The sequence below is a fragment of the Alexandromys fortis genome, unplaced genomic scaffold (genome assembly GCF_014885135.2).
Source record: "Alexandromys fortis isolate MF-2015 unplaced genomic scaffold, M_Fortis_MF-2015_v1.1 scaffold_157, whole genome shotgun sequence".
Classification (NCBI taxonomy): Eukaryota; Metazoa; Chordata; class Mammalia; order Rodentia; family Cricetidae; genus Alexandromys; species Alexandromys fortis.
The window spans coordinates 1,336,927-1,358,182 of NW_026068041.1; the positions used below are offsets into that span (position 1 = coordinate 1,336,927).

Sequence of the window (21,256 nt, forward strand, 5' to 3'; positions counted from 1 at the left end):
TCAAGAGAGCCAGACCCCTGCTATGTACCCAAAACTCCCAGACAGGCCCTGGGGACAGAAGATCTCTACAGCCACACCTGGCCCCAGGGTCCTCAGCCTCCTCAGGGTCCTGACCCTGGGGGTACCTTCCTCCCAGCCCCCAGAAGGCCCTTTTTAGGGTAGGCCCTGGAGGATTAAGTAAGAAATAGGGCAGGACAACATCACACTGTCTGAGCAGGGTGCTGAGGGAAGGTGCTGCCTGACATTTGGATCCTCTAAGCTTGTGGGGCCCGAGAAGGGACAGGAAGTCTTATTCACTCTGGACATAAAGGCTTCAGCCACATCAGAAACAGAGTGGGGCTTCAAATGCCACCTCAGCCAGTCACTTTTGTCTCTATGGGGAAACTGAGGCCCAGAAAGGGAGAAACACAGCCCCCTTCCCTCTGCAAGTGAGTGGTTGGCACAGTTCCAGGGACCTGGCTTCGGCTCCCCTTCCTCCTGCTCTCTCTTCGGCCCCCACTTCCCTCCAACTCTCTCAGATCTGTAGGCCTGGCTATGGGACCCCTGAGCAAGTTAGCCTGGGCTCACACAGGAAGAAGAGGATCCCACACCTACCCCACCGTCAGTATCGACAGTCTTTGTCTGTTGCCCGAACAGGCCTGAACCCTCTAGCCCCAGATTCCTCCAGGCTGCCCCTGCCTCCTTGCCTGTGTCCTGCCACCAGCGGGCAGGAGTGTTGTGGGGGCCTGGGAGCCACATCCCAGGGCAGCCAGCAAATGGACCAAAGGTAGGTAGTTGAACCGGAAACCAGAAGAGGCAGCTCAGTGCTGGGCTCAGGCCAAGGGAGGGGCAGGTGACCCAGCACTTGCAGGTGAACAAGAGAGAAGCAAGAAGGAAAGGTGGGCTGGAGCCAGGTGGAGAGGACTCAGAGGTTAAACTAGGAAGACAGCCCCAACCCGAGGCATGCTTCGTCCTTCCAGCCTGTCACCTCTCCCCGTGGCAGTCTCATTTTTCCCAGAGTTCCCTAACTCCCAGGCAACCCCGCCCCCACCCCAGAGAAATGCACATAGAGAAAGAGACAAAGAGAAAAACAGAGACAGAGAGATGAGGAAAAGAGAGCCGGAGGGAGGGAATGGGACGCAGCCTAGAGGGAGAGAGAGGCAGGGACCTTGAAGACAATGGTGGACTGGATGAAAGGAAGCAAGGACAGGGAGACAGTCTCAGACAGACTGACCACTAAGAAAGATAAACAAAACCAGAAATACTGGCACACTGTTTTAATCCCAGCACTCAGGAAAGCAGAGGCAGGTAGATCTCTGTGAGTTCATGGCTAGCCTTGTCTACTATATAGGAGAGCCAGGATTACATAATAGAGGGACTCTGTACAAAAAGAAAAGAAAAAGATAGGGCAGGGAACCCTGATTGCTCTTTGGGCTGACGAGGGAGGGGGACTTGATTGGGGGAGGGGGAGGGAAAGGGGAGGCGGCGGTGGGGAAGAGACAGAAATCTTTAATGAATAAATAAAAAAAAATAAAAATAAAAAAACAAAAACAAAAAATAAAAAACAAACAAAAAAAGAAAAGAAAAAGAGAGAAAGGAAGGGAGAAAGAAAGAGAAAGAAGGGAGAAAGAAAAAAAAGAAAGAAAAAGAGAAACAAAGAAAGGAGAACAACAAACAACAGATTATGGCGTCAAGTAAGAGAGGCAGAAAAAGGAAACAGTAGAGAGAGAAAGAAATCGAAATGGAGACAGAGTCAAGAGGAAGAGATTCTAAGGTGGGCCAAGGGAGCAGAGATAGCGCCAGGCAGAGCTGGGACCTCCCAGGCTCCTCTGTGCAGGACAATACGCTGCTCCTGCAGCCTGAGTACACCGCTGCCAGTCCCTGTCCCAGACAGGCCACAGGAGAGACCTATCTGCTTGGTGGAAGTTTTGATGCTGGGCAGAGGCCGTGGCATGGTGGCTTTGGAAGGAGCATGCTCCAAAAATGTCCCTGCAACCTCCATCTTCATAGGTGAGCTTTTAAAATTACAGAGTTCTACCCAAATCTGTAATTCCAAATGGGTCCTGGGAATCTATATTTACAAATTCTCCAAAGAGTTTGTTGTGACCCCTGGTTTGGGGGCTCCCTTGGCAGCTAAAGAAAGTGGCGGTGGTCAGAGAAGAGCTGAACTCCACCTGAGATCACATAGCAACTCTCAGCAAGGCCTGACCTCCCAGGAAAGCTGGTAGATAGATCCCAGCCTGTCCTTCACCCTGCAGGGGGGCTGCCGGGGGGGGGGGCAGCACCCACAGTGCTTCCCTCTGTCCCTCTATCAAGGTCCAGGCACAGCTCCAGGGGCTGCTGAGGCAGTAGCCACCCAAAAACCCAGAGAAGAAAGGAATGGGTAGGGATGGGATTTCTGTCCTGTCCGTGTCCCTCACCCTACCCCACTCTGTCACCACCCACGTCCTCAGAGTGCCAAGGCCTGAGGCTGCAAGCTCTCACCAGAATGGAGGTGGAGGGCGGGACAGGAGGGAGGAGGGGAAGACACAGGGGCTTCCTGTCTCCCCCCCCCCTTGCCCTGACTCCCTGGGTTCAGGGCTGGGTCCCCTGGAGGGGCGGGTGGCATCTGAGGCTGACAGATCTGCCCTGTTCTTCCTTTTTGCTGGGGGAAGGGGTGGAGCAGGCTCAACTCTCTATCCCCCTCCTCCCCTTGTTTAGATACCAGGGGCCTGGTTCCCCAGTAAGTTATGTCCCATTCCAGGGCCCCAACTCCGGGAAAAGAAGAGTTCAAGATCTGACCAGTTGCCTCCAAAACAGAAGGGACCCCAGAGAAGGCTGGCCGCTAACCCTCGGCCAGCTCCTGGTTCCCCATTCCTCTCTCCAGGAGGTTTCATTGAGTTGCTAGTTTCGTTCCCTGGGCACCACCATGCACCAAGCACCACCACCCTCTCCTCAGGGGAGGATGGGCCACGTCTACAATAAACACAGCATCACAAGTTGCAAAGGTCAATAAAGGGAAATTCCCATGTACACTGTTGGAGGGGAGTTCCGGTACTGGAGGATCATGGGTTTGTCTGTAGACTTGACCATTATGCTGAGTGATAAGCAAGGAACCACATGGGAGGGCACGGTTGGCTCCCGCCCCACAGTTTGCAGGAATACCATGACCCAGACCACGGGACAGGTCTACAGGGAAGGGAGGGGAGGAGGATTCTTAGTGTGGTATCTCCATGGTCAGTGAGCTCAGTAAACACGAACCGATGTAGTATGCTAACACATTCAGGCCGGAAGCGGCTGTCTAGAGGAGACACAAAACCAGGTGCATGCTTCTCCCTGAAGACCCCGATGTTGACTGCGACAGAGCCCCTAGAGGTGGCAGAAGCAAGCTCTCTTCTTATAAATGAAGGGGTGCACCTATAGGGCAGCTGACTTCCCCAAGGTCACACAGGGACTTTAACAGAGTCGGGAACAGTTCCTCTCATTGCACCTGCTGAGATACAGTCTGCAAGACTTGACTCTGGACCGAGGCCCACACAGCAGGCACTCAGTCTCTGGTTTCTCAGCTCATATGGAGAGACAAAAGACCTGAATTCATGAGGCTGGGGTGGGTGGGCTGAAGCTTTGGTCACACCACAGCTCCTTGGTATGTGCACATTCCCCTCGCGGGCCTGTCCCACAGACCCTGCTCTTGGCATAGGGGCTCTTCACTTAGGAAGGGACATGATCGTCCAGGCCTTTTAATGTAGCTCATCGGCTGCCGTGCCTGGCCAATGCTGGACACACTAACTCACATTCCAAGTGACCCAGAGATGGCAACACCCTGCCCAGGTTTGCCCCAGAACTGCACAGAGCACTTGCCGTTCCTTGCTCTGTCCACATATGCAACAGTCTCATAAGACAGGTGTCGCCATCCTCATTTTACGGATGAGGAGACCAAGGCATAGGGAGATTAAGTGGCTCGACCTGGTAAGTAGGACAGAGATCACACTTGAACTCTGGTCTCTCTGGCTCTGCTGTCCCAGCCTCCATACCACTCAGCTCCCTTTCTCATAACAAAGTGATCTCATCAAAGTCACAGATTCCAAAAGCCCTCCTCCGATCACCCCCCTGTCACTTCTAGGGGACAGAGGTAAACCATGCGAGAACAAAAGTAATAAGCAAGTGTCCTGGGCTCAATTCACACCCAGCCTAGTACTGGGTGGGACCCTGGATGACCGAGAAAAATGACACGGGATCCCGGGTGGGGGGGAGGGGAGCCGCCAGCTGCTCATCTCAACAAGCCCCTCGCCCAGCTGCTGGCAGCTGGCTGTAGACAGACTGAAACCTCAGAGGTCACGTGTAGCCTCCCCTGTACGAACAGCCCCCTGTGTCCACAGCCATGTCTCTCTGCTCCAGGCCTCGGTCCCTGGTCCTTCCCTCCGTCTTCCCTATTCCCTCGTCATGCACATCTATCTGTACAATGTCACCTAAAAAGCATCTGGGGCATCAGCAAATGAACGAATGAACGGAAAAGCAATCCCTAATAAATGTGTAAGTTCTTCCCTTACCCTCCAGACAACAGAGCCCTCCCTTGGGTATGTCTTCAGAAGACCTGGAGGCAAAAGTCACAGTGATGTCCAGACCCATAATCACATGACTCCTGTCACCTGCTTCCCTTTCTGTGTGGTTCAGCAGGCTGGGACCCTGTTCCTGCTCTGTCTGGGTTAGCCGGAGCAGATTCAGGAATTCCTGGAGAAAGCAATTTGAGAGGACAAGCAGCAGTGACTACTGTGAAGCTCAAGATAATGGACAGTCACCTGTGGCAGAAGCTAGCAACAGTGACTGCCACTGACGGGCTCCACCGTGATCCAAGGACTGTCCTAAATGTGTACCAACACGATCTGCTTTAATCCCAACCTCAGCCTAGAAGGAAGCTAAGAGCCAGAGGCCATAAGCCATCTGCAGAGGAAACACAGCTGAGAAGTTGGGGTGCGGGATTCAAGCCCACAGCTGTGCACCCTGAGTACCAGCTCAGGCCTTCCCAGGCCCCCAAACGACCTCCACACCTACGCGCAGGTGATTCTCTCTTTTGCTGTGGACTTTCCTCCTGCAGCCCCACCGAGGAGGGAAGCAGAACCCAGCCCAGAGGTCACAACCTAAAGATATAAGGCCCCATGAGTAGGCAAGCAAGGCAGAAGGCAGAAGACAGGCTGGCCTGTGGGGTGGGAGGGTGGACTTGGCTGTAGTGAAAGCCAAGAGCTGGGGTAAATTGAGGTCCATGGGTTGGGAGGTCGGTGTGGGGATGGGAGAGCTGAAATCAAATCACAGCCCTTCTTCTCCCCTTACTCTTGGGACGGGGGAGGGGGAGGACAGGAAGCAGGAAAGGGTCTAAGTTGGAGGAGAGAAGTTGGAGGGAGAACAGAGGCATCAATCATGGGAAAGTGAAGGCACTAGACAGGAGGGGCCCCCAAGTCCTGTGAACAAGGCCTGACACCCAATAGTCACCCAGCAAATGTCAAAACAGGCAGAGCTGGGGAAGGCCGCATCATGCTTAGGCATTGAGGTGCCTCCAAGGCCACGCTCAGCAACTCTGTCCTCTCTGGGATGATGGAACTAGCATCCACCAAAACAGTAGTTAATAAGCAGAAAGGCACTGTGGTGCTTGCCTGTAACTGCAGCACTCAAGAAGCTAAAGCAGGAGGCAGTGAGTTCAAGACCAGCCTAGGCTACATAGCAAACAAAACCTGGGCCAGCCTGGGCCACGTCAAGTGAGACCCTATTCCAAAACAACAAAGACACTAACCCCTCCCCCAAAAAAAGGATTCCTCTATAAGTTCAAAGCCAGTCTGGTCTGAATAGTGAATTCCAGGACAGCCAGAGCTACATAGTAAGATTCTGTCTTGAAAACAAACCAAAATAAAATAAATAAATAAATAAATAAATAAATAAATAAATAAATAAATAAATTGAGGGTTCATGTTTTAAGTAAAAGGCAAGGCAATTTCTTAATTCTGGAACCTTGAACTTCCGACACATCATTAGAAACACATTACCACAGCTGTAGGGAAACACGGTGTCTGACCATGACCCTGACCCTCAGGAGAGACCCAGGAATGTGCCGAGGTGCACAAGGGACAGGCACTGGGCTGAACACTGTCCTCTTTACGAAGCATGGCACAGGCTATCGGGGCTCTCAGGATACCTTGCTACCCCTCATTTTACAAATAGGGAAACTAACCGGGCAGTGGTGGCACATGCCTTTAATCCTAGCACTCGGGAGGCAGAGGCAGGTGGATCTCTGTGAGTTTGAGGCCAGCCTGGTCTACAAGAGCTAATTCCAAGGCAGCCAGGACTGTTACACAGAGAAACCCTGGCTCAAAAAAATAAATAAATAAATAAATAAATAAATAAATAAATAAAAACAAACAAACAAACAATAAATAAATAAATAAATAAATAAATAGGGAAATTAAGGTCCAGAGAGGAAAGAAGGAAGCCAGGGCCACCTAGGCACCTGCAGCAGTTGGAACCTTTGGGCTCCGGCGGGGAGGGGTTCCAGTATATTTCATCCGTGAAAGACTCAGCCATGCCAGGTTCTAGGACTCCAAGCTAGTCTGATTAAACAAAGCCTGAACTCCAAAACCAGGCCTGCCACCATCACCTCCTGTCCCAGCTCCTGAGCCCCCCTGCCCTGCTCTGCCCAGAAGCAACTGAGCAGCTCGGAGCAGAAAGCAGGAAGGGCTCTCAGGCAGCTGGGTCTGATGACAGGAACGAGTAGTCTCTGTCTCTGAGGGCTTCTAAGAAGGGGGCAGAGGCCAGGCTGCCCCAGGCAGCACTGGGCACCAGCCCCAACTTCCTTGTTCCCGGAGAGGGTGGGGTTGGAAGAAGGAAGATTTGGGCCTCTGGAATGGCCTCCAGCTCAAAGAAGAAAGAGGGCAGGGCCAGGCCCCTGTTGGGTCAGGTCTTGGAACAGATATACTCCTCCTGCCTCAGAGCACAGGCCCTCCACCTCCAGGAAGCCCTCCCTGACTGTTCCAGTCCCTTTCTCTTTTCCTCCTTAGATAGGAGCTCAACTCAAGGACCACCAGCAAAAGGCATGCTGGGCTGCAACAGAAAATTATGGTCGTCTTGACCACCAAGCTGGGTCAGGAAGAGAGAACACAGGAAGCATACACACACAGACATGTCTCCACTGGAGCACAGAGGGAAAAGAATTCTAGCAAAAATGCCCAGAAGAGGGCCTCTTAGCTGGGCTGCAAGCAAGGACTAGACCTCAGCACACAGTTGGCAGGAGATGCCCAGAGAGAACTCGGTGGGCAAGGTGAATAGCCCAGACCAGCAGGAGAGAAGAAAAGATAGGCCCCTGTGACTCTGCCTGGGGTCTAGGGGCAGCAGACAGCCATGAGGACTAGACTGGAGAAACCAAACCCAGGTCTCATCACTTTCATAACTAGCTTGTTGCGCATGGGCTCATCCCTCAGCCTTTCTGAGCCTCAGTTTCCCTGAAGAATAAAGATACCAGACTCAGGCAGAGGTTTGATCAGAGTATGGAATCAAACATCACGAGCCCTCGGTGATGGGCAGGTTCTCCCTCCCCACTTTAGTTAGAGACTCTGGAAGCTGCTGCTACAGGGTGCAGAGTGGAGACCACACATAGGCAGGAGCTCAGCACATCCTCCCCTGGCCTAGACCTGGATTTGAGAGCCGTAGGAAAAGTTCCTGAGGGTAAGGGCTGGACATGGGTGCTTACCTAGTATGTGGGAGTCTCTCAGCCCTGGGTCCCCTTCCCCATTCCCTACTCCCTGGCACTACAAAAGCAAGCAGAGCCCGAATTCCCAAAGGTGGGTGTATAGCCAGGTGCCTGTGTGATGGGAATGAAGGGAACCCCTCACCGTGTCTCTCAGCATTAGCCCAGAGCCTACCTTATTTTCTCTAGTGAACGCTTACTATAATTACTAAGTAGATGTGTGTGTGTGTTATTTTTTCTCTCCCTTGCATACACACACTTTAAAGATATAAGCAGTAAATGTATGAAGCTGTCGACATTGTACAGGTAAAACCAAGTCCCAACATTCCTAGACTAGCCTGCCCAGGGCCACATGGGTATGAATGGTAGACCCTCCCCGGTGCCACATAACTTTCTACTACACAGCCTTGCCAAGATGGAGTGAGCTAGAAGGTGTTTAAGGGTGCATACTCATCCCCAGACACCCCCTAGTTGGATGCCAGGGTTACTCTTGACATCCAACCCTGACCCTCTGCTTCCCCAATGCACAGCCCTTCCCTAGCCACGCCCTCAAACTCAAGTGACTACAAGTTTGGTCACTGGCTCTCTGGCTCAGAGTCCAAGTAAGTCCTATCCATTCTTCTTAGACACTATGGATCTGGCAGGGGGGTCCCTCCCAGTCTTGGAATTGCAGGGGACCCTGGGAGGAAACCAGAGCCTGTCAAGGGAATTACAAAAATAAAAATAAAATATACCCGCCTCTGCTTCCCAGAAATTCATTCAAAACCAATCAGTCTGGCATAGAATCTGACATTTTTAAATCCAAATCAGCATTTGTCTTAACTGCACACAGCTGATATGGAGGTGCACACCTGTAATCCTAGCTCCTTGGGAGGCTGAGGCCAGGGAATGGAGAGTTCAAGGCCAACTGAGGCTGCATAGTGAGACTTGTGTACCTGATTCCAGGCCTGAGACCGTCCCTGGGCAGGTGCCAGGAAACAAACCTGGCAGGAATGCAGAACCTCAGGCCCCTCATGACTGAGAAGCATCAAGCTAGCCCCCAGGACTCAGGACAGCCAAAACATAGACTTGGGAAGGCAGATGAGAGGGAGCAGGGATTCCAGGTGTGGTCTATACCTCTGTGATCAGAGGTGGTCCCCATCTGATCCCTTCCATGTCCTATGAGGGAATCTGAAAGACAGATGACCGTACGAAAAACTGAACCTGAGGCAAAAGCTCAGGCTTTCCTAGAGCCATCCTAACACCTCACGGCTCCTGGTTCTGCCAGGTAGCAGGTTTCCCACTCTCTGTATATCCTCCAAGGCAGGGAAGGATGGCACTTCTCTGCCATGTGACAAATGAGAGGCCTGGGCTCAGGGTTGGGGATTATGGGTGAAGCCTGCTTCCAGGCAGGACAGCACCCCCAAAAAGGGTTAAGGGTTACTGTTTACTTAAGATGATCTGGCCTGGCAGTATCATCAGTGGACTTCGAGTCCCACTGAGAGATTCAGGTCCCTCCCAAGGACTACCTTCTGGGGGGATTGGGGACCATCTCAAAGGAACATGAGCTGCACCCAGGAAGCTTGTGATTAGCTTCTGCCCATGGCAGGAAGCCTGGATTCCACCACACACAGGCCTTGGCCCTCTCTGAGGAGCATACACCAGCACCACCCTCACCCATGGTGGGGAGGAGCCCTCCTCTCAGGGCAGCTTTGATAGGATGTGGGGTGTGGGGTCACGAGCATCCCTGGCATAGAATCAGGGATGGAGAGAAAATAGCCCCTCCCTTCTAGCTGCCAGCTGGGAAAAGAAGCAGGTGGTAGTCCTGGCCCTCCTAGCCACCCTGAGGTCCCTGAGGCCTGACATCGAAAAGCAGGGACCCTCCCCACTTTCCCAATTCCCTACTCTGTAGAGAAAATGGGGCCTTTACCTTCTCCTGCTGGAGAGCACTGGGTTCCTAAGACCGAAAATGAGGCAAAAGAATCATGATTGCCAGTCTGGGGCTTATAGACGTCTTGTTCACAGGGGAATCCCTCAATCAACACATAATCCTTCCCCTGTCCTCCCCCCACAGGCCTAGCCCCAGCAGCATCTCTCAGCAGGTAGCTAGGCAGGGTCCAAGCAAGTCAAGCACTCAGGAGAACCTGCATGCAGGGACGAAGAAACAGAGAGGGAGCACAAACCAGGTGTGACCCTCTATAGAGCCCCCCACACACACACACACGCACCCCTTACTGGCAGCTGGGCCCAAGAGGGTGGTGGCAGGGAACTGGAGAGGTCAGCGGCTGTGAGACCACCACCTCCCCCGCCCCCAGTTTCCTATAATCCTGGGCCCACTCCTCCCCACAGCGCTCCTCCATGCCCCAGGGGTCTCAGGCTCAGCCACAGACAGAGAGCAGGGAGGACCTTCCCTCCAAGAGGAGGGACTGAAGGGTGGGGAGATGAACAGGGACCCACCGGGAGAGAGATGCCAGGCCAGCAGGCGGGCAGCGGGCAGGCAGCAGCGGACGTTGGAGACCGCTGCAGAGGAGCCGGGACACGACTGGCTGGATGCTTGTAGCTCAGTCCCTCTGTCCATCCAAGGCGGCTTCTCTCCGGGAGGTTCTGAGGCCGGGCGGGCGCTGTTAAAAAGCTTTTTATGTGTGTGTGCGTTAATCACATGATTGCCGTTCACCTGTATTTCGAACAAAGACAGCTCACTGTTTCAAGGCCCCGAACAAGAGTCTGGGCACAGGGAAGAGAAGGGAGGCGGGGGGAGGAGGGTTGGCAGCGCCGGGGGTGGCGTCGAGGAAAACTGGGGGGAGATTGTCCAAGGCCAGTGAGCGAGAGAAAGAGAAAACCCTTATCAAACTCCTAATTCACTGGGCTCTGCAGCCCCAGACACACTGGCCCAATTGTCTGGCTGGTTGTGTGTGCGCAAGCATGTGTGAGTGTGTGTTACCAATGTCTGCCACCCCCTCGACATGCCTTTGCCCTGTGTGACTATCTCATTGTGTTCCACTATCCACCCTGGGGCCGTCCCCAGTCATGAGGCCTTGATTCTCCAGACCCCAGTTCCAGCCTGACTCCAGACAGTACCTGTTGGGTGTGGGCCTAGGACCTTGCCCAGCTAAGAGAGACAGAGAAGCCACATATTGCCACTGGTGTGACCCAGGCTCCTCTGCTTGTCCCTCCGTGGGAACCCTAGTTCTGCATAGCCACTCAACCAGGAAAGGCTGCCTTTGCTGAGAAGAGAATGGGACAATAGCCTATGGAGGTGTGACCAAGGAAAGGGATGAGGGGAAGGGACCCTGGGGCGAGGGGCAGGAAGAACAAAGGATGCGAGTGAGGGGCAGAGGAAAGGGGGGTCAGAGGCAGGGCAGCTCCTTTCTCAGTGTGGGACAGTGAGGGACTTCATGACATCTAGGGCTGGGACTTTTCCATTCTTCCCTGTCCCAGGAGAGGAAGAGATCAGTGTGGGAGTGAGACCCCAAAGTCCTCCATGTCCCCTTGAAGAGGACCCTCTCCCACCCGGCCTCAGCCTCCTGTGTCTCTCTACCTTGGGCAGGTCTACCTTTCTGAAGGCTGCTATCTAGAGAGAGGGAATTATGGATTGAACCTGGGTATATGTACATACGGGGCAAAGGTTGTTCAGCTGCGGACCTCCTTGTCAGGACCTCTGACTGTATACACTGAGAGAGAGCAGGAGAGGGTGACCGAGCGAGGCCGTCTGGCAGCGGTCCCTAGCACACAGTGGGACTCAGTAGGATTTCTTAAATCAAGCAACACAGGCTGCCACCCTTTGAGATTACCAGCTTTCCTCACATCTCCCCCTAGTCCTTTGTCAACAGCCCATGCTGATAGACCTGCGGCAGAGGTCTAGGGTCCCAGACAACAGGTTCTGACTGCGCCACCTGCATCTCTCCCTTCCCAGATGTAAAGTGCCCCGACTCTCACACCAGCTGCCCAAACCCAAGCTTAGGCCAGGGAGACGGGCCTAGGCAGCAGTGCCGGCAGGGCTTGGGGGGGGGGGGGAGCTGGGCAGAGTAGAGGCGTCCTGGGTGCTGGGGATGAAGGCAGCGCTGGAGGCTCCACCTTCTGCCCTTCCCTCCCTCCTTTTCCCCCCTCCCCTCCCCCTCCTTCCTTCCCCAGCCGTCTGCAGCGGCTCAGTCGCTCAGTCAGTCTCGGGCTGTCCAGCCAGGGTGTTTGGTGGTGAGGATTCAGGCTCCGTCCAGACGAGGCTGTGGCCTGAGGCTTAGGGCCCCCCAGCCCCTCCCTCCCAGTCCATCAGTGTCAGCCCCCCCAGCCCCGACCTGGACCGCACACCTTGGGACACGGTTTTCCACTTCCTCAGGACGAGCCCCAGACTGGAGGAGAGGTCGGAGGAGGTGAGTGCGCACCGCTCCCCTGGGCCAGGACTGCTATCATGGATCTGGGTCCCCCCAGTTTGGGGTGGGAGAGGCTGACACCCCACAGGCAGGCATGCGTCCCCCCACCCAGCTTCCTTAGACTGTCAGGGCAGACGAGGGGAAGGAGAGTTGAGAGAAAAGGTGGGAAATTCCAGGGGCCCGGATTAGAGTCGAATAAAGGGTCCGTTTTTCTTCCTTTCCATCAACAAACCTCCACCCAAGAGGAGGTTTAAGGAAAAAACCCACCCACACCTAGAGACGGTTGGGATCAGGGGGTGGGAAGACATAGAGGCGGGACGCACCCACTTAGGGTCTGGCATGTGCGCGGGCCCAGGCCCGAGTGGATTTAGCGCGGGCAGAGGGCCGCCACCTCGGGGCTACATCCGCGTCCAGCCTGGGGTGGCGCACGGCGCCTCTCCATAGCGCCCTCCTTCCTGTCCAGGTGGGCGTTGGGCTCTTCGCGAGGACCCCGGCGGTGGGCCTGGGGGAGGCGGCCGAAGCGGCGGCGGCCGGGAGCGACATGGCCGAGGAACAGGACCTATCAGAGGTGGATCTGAGCCCTGTGGGCTCCGAGGAGCCCCGCTGCCTGTCCCCTGGCAGCGCGCCGTCGCTGGGACCCGACGGCGGCGGCGGTGGCTCGGGCCTGCGAGCCAGCCCGGGGCCCGGCGAACTGGGCAAGGTCAAGAAGGAACAGCAGGACGGCGAGGCAGACGATGACAAGTTCCCTGTGTGCATCCGCGAGGCCGTCAGCCAGGTGCTCAGCGGCTACGACTGGACGCTGGTGCCCATGCCCGTGCGTGTCAATGGCGCCAGCAAGAGCAAGCCGCACGTCAAGCGGCCCATGAACGCCTTCATGGTGTGGGCACAGGCGGCGCGCAGGAAGCTGGCCGACCAATACCCGCACCTCCACAATGCCGAGCTCAGCAAGACGCTGGGCAAGCTTTGGAGGTGAGCCCTGCCCCGCCCCAGCCCCGCAGGCCCTAGCTTCGTGGGCATTAGGGCTAGCCTGGGGCCCCAGAGTAGAATCGCCCAGGCCCCTCTCCTAGGGCCAACCATCTCTTTAGAAGACCAGATTTGGTAACCTTGCCCACCCATCTACCCAGAGTGCTCCTGGGGGACTCCTCGGGCTGCTTGCCCTGGAACTCAGAACCCCAGCGGCCTAGGCTAGGCCTCCCCATCCTGAGATGGCGGACGGGGAGGCGCCCCCTCGTGGCTGGAATTCTGTGGGTGGTGGGCAGGGAAGATTGCGTGGTGGGACGCTCTGATGACCTCCACTCAATCCCACATTTCACACATTTGGGTGCCGCTGCCACCCGTTTCAGTGGTCGAAGAATGTGGGAAACTCTGGGAGAGAACTGGTCTTGCTGTAGACCAGTTTTGCGACACTGAAGCAGCCAGATGGAGAACTTGTGGGGAGGAGGGGTTGCAAGGAAAACAAGAAAGGCAGAGAAAGCAGAGTTCCCTGCTCCCACAGGGTCCCTGCTCCAACTGCCCTGGGAGAGCTTCCTGACCCCAGCCTCTGCACTGAGGGCTTCCTTATTCCCAGGACAGGGCACACAAAAAGAGGCCCTCAGGTCCAGCTATGTCCCCGAGCCACCAAGCTACTCCCTCTTTTCCACTTTCTCCAGCTTTGGCGCCATCTTCCCTCCCTGGGCTCCACCCAATGGTTGAGCAACCTCTTCCCCAAGCTCAAGAACTGGAGCTGAGCACCCTAGCCAGGAGGAAGCCTGCTTCCTGCCAGGGTCCCTCAGAACCCTAGGCTACCTAAGCTGCTCCTCAAGTCTCTGGGGCAACGTTTTCCCAGGGAGCAAATTTGACCCTTGTGCTCACCTGGCCAGTCCCAGATGTGTGGAGCACCCCTACTCGCCACGGGCACCCTGGGCCAGGTTCAAAGGGAACAAGGGCTCCAGCAGGAGCTAGATTGCTGAGGTCACCTGATCCCCACTAGACTTTCCAAGAGACAGGCCCAAGAGGCAGTCTTGGCTACTTGGGTCAGTCAGCGACAGAGTCCAGTCACCAATCCTTGTCAGAGGTTATTCCCCACATTCTCTCTGGTGACAGAGGTCACACTTGACTCTCTGGAGTGGTCTGGAGTGGGCAGAGAACAGGAAAATGGAGGGGGCTCCATGTTTGAGGAGACTTGGGGTCTGTTAGAGGAGCCGGCTCCTTCCACTTTGTTGGCCTGGTGTGAAGACCACAGGCCTTGAAGTAGCAGAAGAAGCAAACCGTTCCCTAAGAACAGAGCCATCCGCAAGCAGCTTCCTGACCTGTGCTTGCCATGTGCTTGCTGAAGGCCCGGCACCCCTCCCCCAGCTTCCTCAGCCCTGACCAGGCAATAGCTGGACGCCCAGCCACTATGAGCCCAGAGCCCAGCTTTGCTCAGGGAAGGCAGTGGCGGCTAACTCCTTTGTCCAAGGTCCGTCTCGGCGTGTAATAGCACTGAGAGATGGACCCCCCAACTCTCCAATCACCATCTGTTGCCAGGGTTTATGGAGTCCCTCCGTTGTCCCTGTCCCAATTCCCACTTTAGAACCCCTGACTTAGTCCCCTTCAGGCAGACTCATCCCTGGCTACCACTCAGACTGTGCCCACAGCGTTCCACCTGGAGCAAGTGAGGCAGGAAAGCCTGGATGGCCGAGGATCACCCCAGGGATGGGAAGTGGCAAAACAATGCCAGGGAGCCAAGACTGTGTCAAGGGGAGGTGGCTGCTTAGGCCCTGGATGGGGGTCCTCAGGGACACCGGAATGTGAGCTGAGCTTGCCAGTTGCTCCAAGGGTTTGAACACACTTTTTCCAAGCTCATGCCTCTAAGGACATTAGGAGCATAGATGGTTGGGTCAACAGAACTGAAGAGCAGCCTAAAACACAGACTGAGGAGAGAGCTGTGCATGAGTCTGGGATCAATGCACTTGAACACAGGTCTTGGGTGGCCGTGTGAGCACTTGGCACACTAAACTTGGCTGCCATCTGGGGAGGAACCATGACGTGCTGACCTGTGGGATGTTCGGTCCTGTTTAACCTGTACAGAAAGTACAGTCCAAGCCAGGAAACTGGGACCAGGCTGCAGCCGAGCTCCTCCTGTAGGGCCCTCATTGGCCTCTCCTGCCTCAAGTCACACAGACTCTTGCTCACATGTTGGCCTGGCAGGAGGACACATAGAACAGCGGCCAGTGCCCCACTAGGAGCTGCCCACTGGGCTGGGAATCAGCCTCCCTTCTCCTTCCACCCATTACAAACCAAGAGGCAGGTAGAAAGAGGGAGCAAATGAGGACCAAGCTGGCCGGGGGAGGGGGCGTGCAGTGGAGAAGGGCAGCTCTGAATGTGAGGGTTTGTACAGGAGGAGAGGGTGGCTTTGGAGATGGTGTGGGGTGGATGAGGAGACCTGCACAGACTTGGCTAAGATTGGCGCTACCACCACGGCTCCCCCAGGTTTCTGTTAGGGCTGACTGGGTACAGGGCAGCTTGGGGGGGGGGGGTGATGGTAGGCTCCAGTGTCGTAATCTTCCTGCACTTCTGCTATGTGGGGCCCTCTCCCACATTCCTTGCCACTTTCTTGGTGATTTCAGGTTGGCAGCCAGGCAGGGGACACTGAGAAGGATAGGAGAGACTGTACGGTGTCACCAGCCACCCCAGGAGCATCTGTGCTGGATCCATGCTGACAGGACCCCACCATTCTGCTCTGTGGTTCTTTCTAAGGCCTAACTTGGGGTCTCCACCTATCCAGAGAGTGTACTAACTCTAATGGAGTCTGGCTCAGCTAGAGGGTCCCTTGGAGAATGCTGAGAGGGTGCAGGGCAGACCAGGAGGCTAAGCTGCAAAGGAATGCTGCTGCTGGCTAGAAAGTGCCTGGCATAACCATCCCGGAGAGGGGGCTTGGTCTTCTGTTGCCTAGGAGAAGAGGGCACCAATTGGGTGTGCTGGAGGGAGAGAAACCCTTAAAGTGGACCAGTGGTCCCTGTGTCTGGAGTCTATGGATCTGTTCTTTCCCCCTATTTAAGGTGCCCCACCCTGTCTTCCTTACCCTGGGGCAGACAAGTTCTGGTACCCTCCACCCTTCAACTTTGACCCGAAGCTGGAGTCGAATGGGTGGGGGCACTGCTATGAGGGCTTTTCCACGTCATGAGGGCTGGCCTCAGTCTGTCCCAGAGTCTGGGAAGAGACCCAAGATTCCTCTGCCTTCTGTCACTCCCAGGTCCAGACACAAGATCTCTCTCTGGAGACAGTGCCCCCGTATTGAAGGGGCTCACACCTAGAACACTCAGCCCCACCACATAGAAATTTCACCAAATCATTTTTCTGGACTTGAGGATCTACCCTTGGGCTGTCCCGTGCAGCTCCTCCCCAGGCACCATCAGAGTAGCCCCTGTTTCCTCTAGGTCCCCCCTCCCCAAGCCCAGGCACTTCGTGTATTTATATATATTTCTGGTGACCCCACACCCAGGTGAAGTAGGTGTTATCATCCTCGTTTTGTAGGTGAAGAAACCCGGACTCAGAGAAGTAACTTGTGCAAAGTCTGGCACACAGCTAGTAAGTAGCAGAGACTGGGTTCCTCTACAGCCGTGTGCTTCTGTCTGCACGCCTCCAGGTGTGCGCCAGGGAGCTCGCCCTTCAATGGGGCTTCAGTCACAGGACCGACTGCCCTCTGCTCGCACTGACACCTGCCCCTTGTAACTCCTTTTTGACCGCATGCTCAGAGGCTGGTGGCTCCTGTTGTCCTCTAGCCACTGAGAGGTAGGGGACAGAGATGACAACCACCTCAGGCTGGGGCTCCTTGGTCTGACATTTTCTGGGAGCTAACCACAGGGCACAGTCCTACATTGGGCCTGCCCTCTGGGTTCCCCGTCCCAGGAATGAAGTTCAGAGGGAAGCTCACCCGGGTGCCCCAGCACTCACTAGCTCTGGTGTCCTCCACCTCCAGGCTGCTGAACGAGAGTGACAAGCGCCCCTTCATTGAGGAGGCTGAAAGGCTCCGCATGCAACATAAGAAGGACCATCCCGACTACAAGTACCAACCTCGGCGGCGGAAGAATGGGAAGGCAGCCCAGGGGGAGGCAGAATGCCCAGGCGGGGAGGCTGAGCAAGGAGGGGCTGCTGCCATCCAGGCCCACTACAAGAGTGCCCACCTGGATCATCGACACCCGGAAGAAGGCTCCCCCATTTCAGACGGGAACCCAGAGCACCCCTCAGGTGAGTGCTGGGTCGGGAGCTACCAGTGTGCTGTTGGCAGAGCTGCAGTGGGGCTGGGAGAAGCCTGAGCTGAGATCTGGGAAGGGCTGGCCAGGGGTGCAGCTCCTCCAGCTGGAGGACAGAACCTGGAGGCAACTCAGTGGGGATTCTGGTGCTTTTGAGAAACGATTGGTCAAAAGCCAAAAACCAAACAACAAACAAACAAAAAAGACGGTGGTGGTACCTCTAATCGAGGCAGAGGCAGGTGGGTCTCTGAGTTCAAGGCCAGCCTAGTCTACAGAGTGAGTTCCAAGGCTATGCAGAGAAACCCTGTCTGGAGAAACCAGAGGTAAGAAGCAGGCAGGGTGAGTGATCAAACATGGGTGGAGAGGAAACCACTGCCTCTTCCGGCTCCTGCCCTGGGGTGATGCTGAGCACATGCCACAGAGCGTGCCAGGCTGCCTTGCATATGTGGATCCCTTCCACCAGCCAGTCAGCCTGAAATGCTGTGGTGAGGTGAGCAACTCCTCACCAGCGTCCTGCAGATGAGGAGACAGGAAAAAGAGCCTGCTCCTCAGCTGAGGTCTGAGCCCAGGTGATGGGACTCTGTGGGCGATGTTTTGCTTGCTTGCGTTCCTCATGAGCAGAGCGCCAGTGTGCCGCGCAGGAAGTGCTCACAGAGTAGAGAGCTGCTCTGGCTAAGGCCTCATTGTGTCAGGTACCAGGAGCCACCAGGAGAAGCCCACGGTCCCTGGCTTAGGAGCCTACAGTCTAGAGGAGGAGTAGGGATGGAGTAGAATGGAGTGAATAACGTATAGGAAGGAACTAGCATAGGAAGAGCCTCTTTGAGACTCAGGCGGCAGCATCTATCTGTCCAAGAATGATCCAACTCCAGGCTGTAATCACAGCAGGCTCCCCAAGATGCAGTACCTAAGCTCCCTGGTCTCATCTCCCCAAGATACGGTACCTACGCTCCCTGGTCTCATCTCCTCTTTACTGACAAACTGCTTAAAGGAAGATTGAGGGTTTTCCCGGGGTCACACAGTGAATGGCAGAGCCAGAATTCAAGCCTTGGTAGGTCTCCTGAAGTCCGCAGCCCTTGGCTAATGAAGGACTTGGCACTGCCTCCAGTGTGACGGCTGAGGTGCAATCTGCCCCGGCAGCTGCTGGCCTTACAACGCTGTGCTGTGGATTTGCTCCTCTGTGCTGGGATGCTCGGTCCAGTCACCTTCCTTCCATGTGATCTCATCATCTGAGCCCCTTTGAGACTCCCCCAAATCCCTGAGACAGCAGGTGGCTTCCTTCTCTCACTCCCTCAGTCCTTTGCATGAGCCTTCACACAGGGCCCACTGATCTAGAACCCTGTGGGGGCTCTTCTCTCTCCGTGGCTGCAAGCTTTTGGAGACAGGGCCTGATTTTATTTCCATTTCTTCCTAGGATCTGGTACACCTGGCCTGGCACTTAGCAGTGCCCTGAGCATTTGCTGAGATGTGTGGATGAGAAAGTTAACAGACAAAGCCAAGGGGGCAGCAGGGCAGGGAGTAGCCAGGCTTGAGGCCACAGTGCTGCTGAGGTAGTAAGAGGTAACAGTCCAAAGTAGACAGGGAAAGTGACCAGCAGATATCAAGGGTGCTCTGAAGAGCAGGCAGGGCCCAGGACGATAGCCCAGCATGACCCAGTAGACTCCGCCGTTAGGCAGCATGTCTGGTCTTAGTGGTCAGCATCCTGTTGCCTGGAGATGAGCCACAAGGCCTTCTAGGGTCCATTTGCCTCTAACCTGCTCATTATCTCTCCTCTCTCTCTTTTTCTCTCTCTCTCTTTCTCTCATCCAGGCCAGAGCCATGGCCCTCCCACCCCTCCAACCACCCCAAAGACAGAGCTGCAGTCCGGCAAGGCAGACCCCAAAAGGGATGGGCGCTCCCTGGGGGAGGGCGGGAAGCCCCACATCGACTTCGGCAACGTGGACATCGGAGAGATCAGTCACGAGGTAATGTCCAACATGGAGACCTTTGATGTGACTGAGCTGGACCAATACCTGCCACCCAATGGGCACCCAGGCCATGTGGGTAGCTACTCAGCAGCTGGCTACGGGCTGGGCAGTGCCCTGGCTGTGGCCAGTGGACACTCTGCCTGGATCTCCAAGCCACCAGGTGTGGCTCTGCCCACAGTCTCACCCCCTGGTGTGGATGCCAAAGCCCAGGTGAAGACAGAGACCACAGGCCCCCAGGGACCCCCACACTACACTGACCAGCCGTCAACTTCCCAGATCGCCTACACCTCCCTCAGTCTGCCCCACTACGGCTCCGCCTTCCCCTCCATCTCACGCCCCCAGTTCGACTATTCTGACCATCAGCCCTCAGGACCCTATTACGGCCATGCAGGTCAGGCCTCTGGCCTCTACTCAGCCTTTTCCTACATGGGGCCTTCTCAACGGCCCCTCTATACGGCCATCTCTGACCCCAGCCCCTCGGGGCCTCAGTCCCACAGTCCCACACACTGGGAGCAGCCGGTATATACGACTCTGTCCCGACCTTAGAGGGGGCCCTGCCACCACCAGTCCCCACCTTCCCCCAGCCTGTGTGCCCTGCTCCCCATCAGCCTCAGGCCTGGCAGGGGCAGTAGGGGAGGCTGAGAGGCCGACAGCAGCTGGGAGGTTTCTGCCAGCTCCTGCCCTGATGCCCTCCACGTACCCCAGCTCGGGAGGCCCAGCCCTGACTGAGCTGGCAGGGGAGGACTTGATGGCTGCCCCAGACTGAGGGTGAGGGACCACCTGCCCCTAGAAATGACCCTCTACCCCAGGACCCGAGAAGTCCTGCTCACTCCTTCAGGGAGGTCGGAAGCATTAGGGTGGGAGGCCTCACTCCCGTTTCCTCCTTAGAAAGCAAGGGGCTCAGTGGCCCAAGCACCGCTATGTCACAGTGCCTGAGAGACAGGCTGCCAGGGACCTGCCTCAAAGTCTAGAGCTGGCTGTCCTGTCCTGAGGACTCATTGGGGACAGCTCTGAACAGCTTTGTGGGGCGTAGGCTGGGATAGTCCCTGGAAGCTCCTGTCTTTTCAATGCCCCCCACACCTGGACACAGGAAGGAACTGGCAGAGGTCCCCAGATTCAATTCTGTGTTAATAACCTTGTCTATCTGAGGAGAGCCCCACGTTCTTCCCCACCACCTCCCACACCTCAAGGCCCACCCCAAGTGAGGAGGCAGGGGCTCCCAGAAAGCCAGAGGCCACTCAGCCGGTCTTCCTCTCGCCTCCTGAGTGTCAGCCTCAAGTCCCCAGGCTCAGAGTTAGCGCTGCACGGGCCCTAGTCCCAGAGCCCAGCACCCAGGCTGCTGGCAGCAGGCTGGACACTAAACCCCTGCGTGTACATTCCACCCTTGCCCTGTGCCCTTCGCTCCAGCGATACCTTAATAAAGAACGTAGCTCTGTCTCCCCAGTCCACATGTAACACATCGCTGCCCCTTATTTATCTGCATAGTCGCCATGCTCCCGCCCCTCCTCTAGCTACCCCAGTCCCCATTAACTTGCATTAAGCACTCCGAGTAATAAAATCAAAACTTCCGGTCACCTGCTTGGTGGCCTGACCTGGCCTGTCTCTTGGTCTCTTACCCCCATACCTGTGCTTCTTCAAAGGTTTTCTGGGAGCAGCCAGAAGAGTGCAAAGGTGAGCGATTCCTAGGGTCTTTCTCCCCTGACCTGGGGATGGTGGGTCCATAGAATGTGTGGATGGACCTTCTGTGGCCACACTCTCCACCTACCGCCTCCCCCAGCGCACAGACACACACAGACACACAGACACACACACACACACACACACACACACACACACGAGAGAGAGAGAGAGAGAGAGAGAGGGGGGGGGGGGGGGGGGGGGGGGGGGGGGGGGGGGGGGAGGAGAGAGGAGAGAGGAGAGAGCCCACGCTATCACAGCAGCAGGTTTGTCTAAGCCAAGCAGCTCCATCCATTTCTGTGTGTCCCCGCCCCCCAAGAGTTTGTCCTCAGTAGTGGCTGTGACCTATGCCACTGCCAAGCTCACCTC

The 21,256-nt window shown here is 55.9% G+C and overlaps 1 protein-coding gene across 1 annotated transcript; it reads left to right on the forward strand.

Moving 5' to 3' along the window:
- The first annotated feature begins 11,880 nt into the window (after positions 1-11,880).
- Sox10 (SRY-box transcription factor 10) lies at positions 11,881-20,724 on the forward strand. Its single transcript, XM_050165552.1, has 4 exons — positions 11,881-12,033; positions 12,497-13,002; positions 16,973-17,241; positions 19,053-20,724. The coding sequence occupies exons 2-4, from the start codon at positions 12,575-12,577 to the stop codon at positions 19,754-19,756; spliced, it is 1,401 nt and encodes a 466-aa protein (XP_050021509.1). The 5' UTR covers positions 11,881-12,033; positions 12,497-12,574; the 3' UTR covers positions 19,757-20,724.
- Positions 20,725-21,256: the final 532 nt, after the last annotated feature.

What these genes read in the sequence shown, in the direction of transcription:
- Sox10 (XM_050165552.1), top strand. Translation starts at nt 12,575, where the DNA reads ATGGCCGAGGAACAGGACCTATCAGAGGTGGATCTGAGCCCTGTGGGC. An exon ending in ACGCTGGGCAAGCTTTGGAG is followed by an intron (nt 13,003 to 16,972) that starts GTGAGCCCTGCC and finishes CTCCACCTCCAG; the next exon opens with GCTGCTGAACGAGAGTGACA. An exon ending in GAACCCAGAGCACCCCTCAG is followed by an intron (nt 17,242 to 19,052) that starts GTGAGTGCTGGG and finishes TCTCTCATCCAG; the next exon opens with GCCAGAGCCATGGCCCTCCC.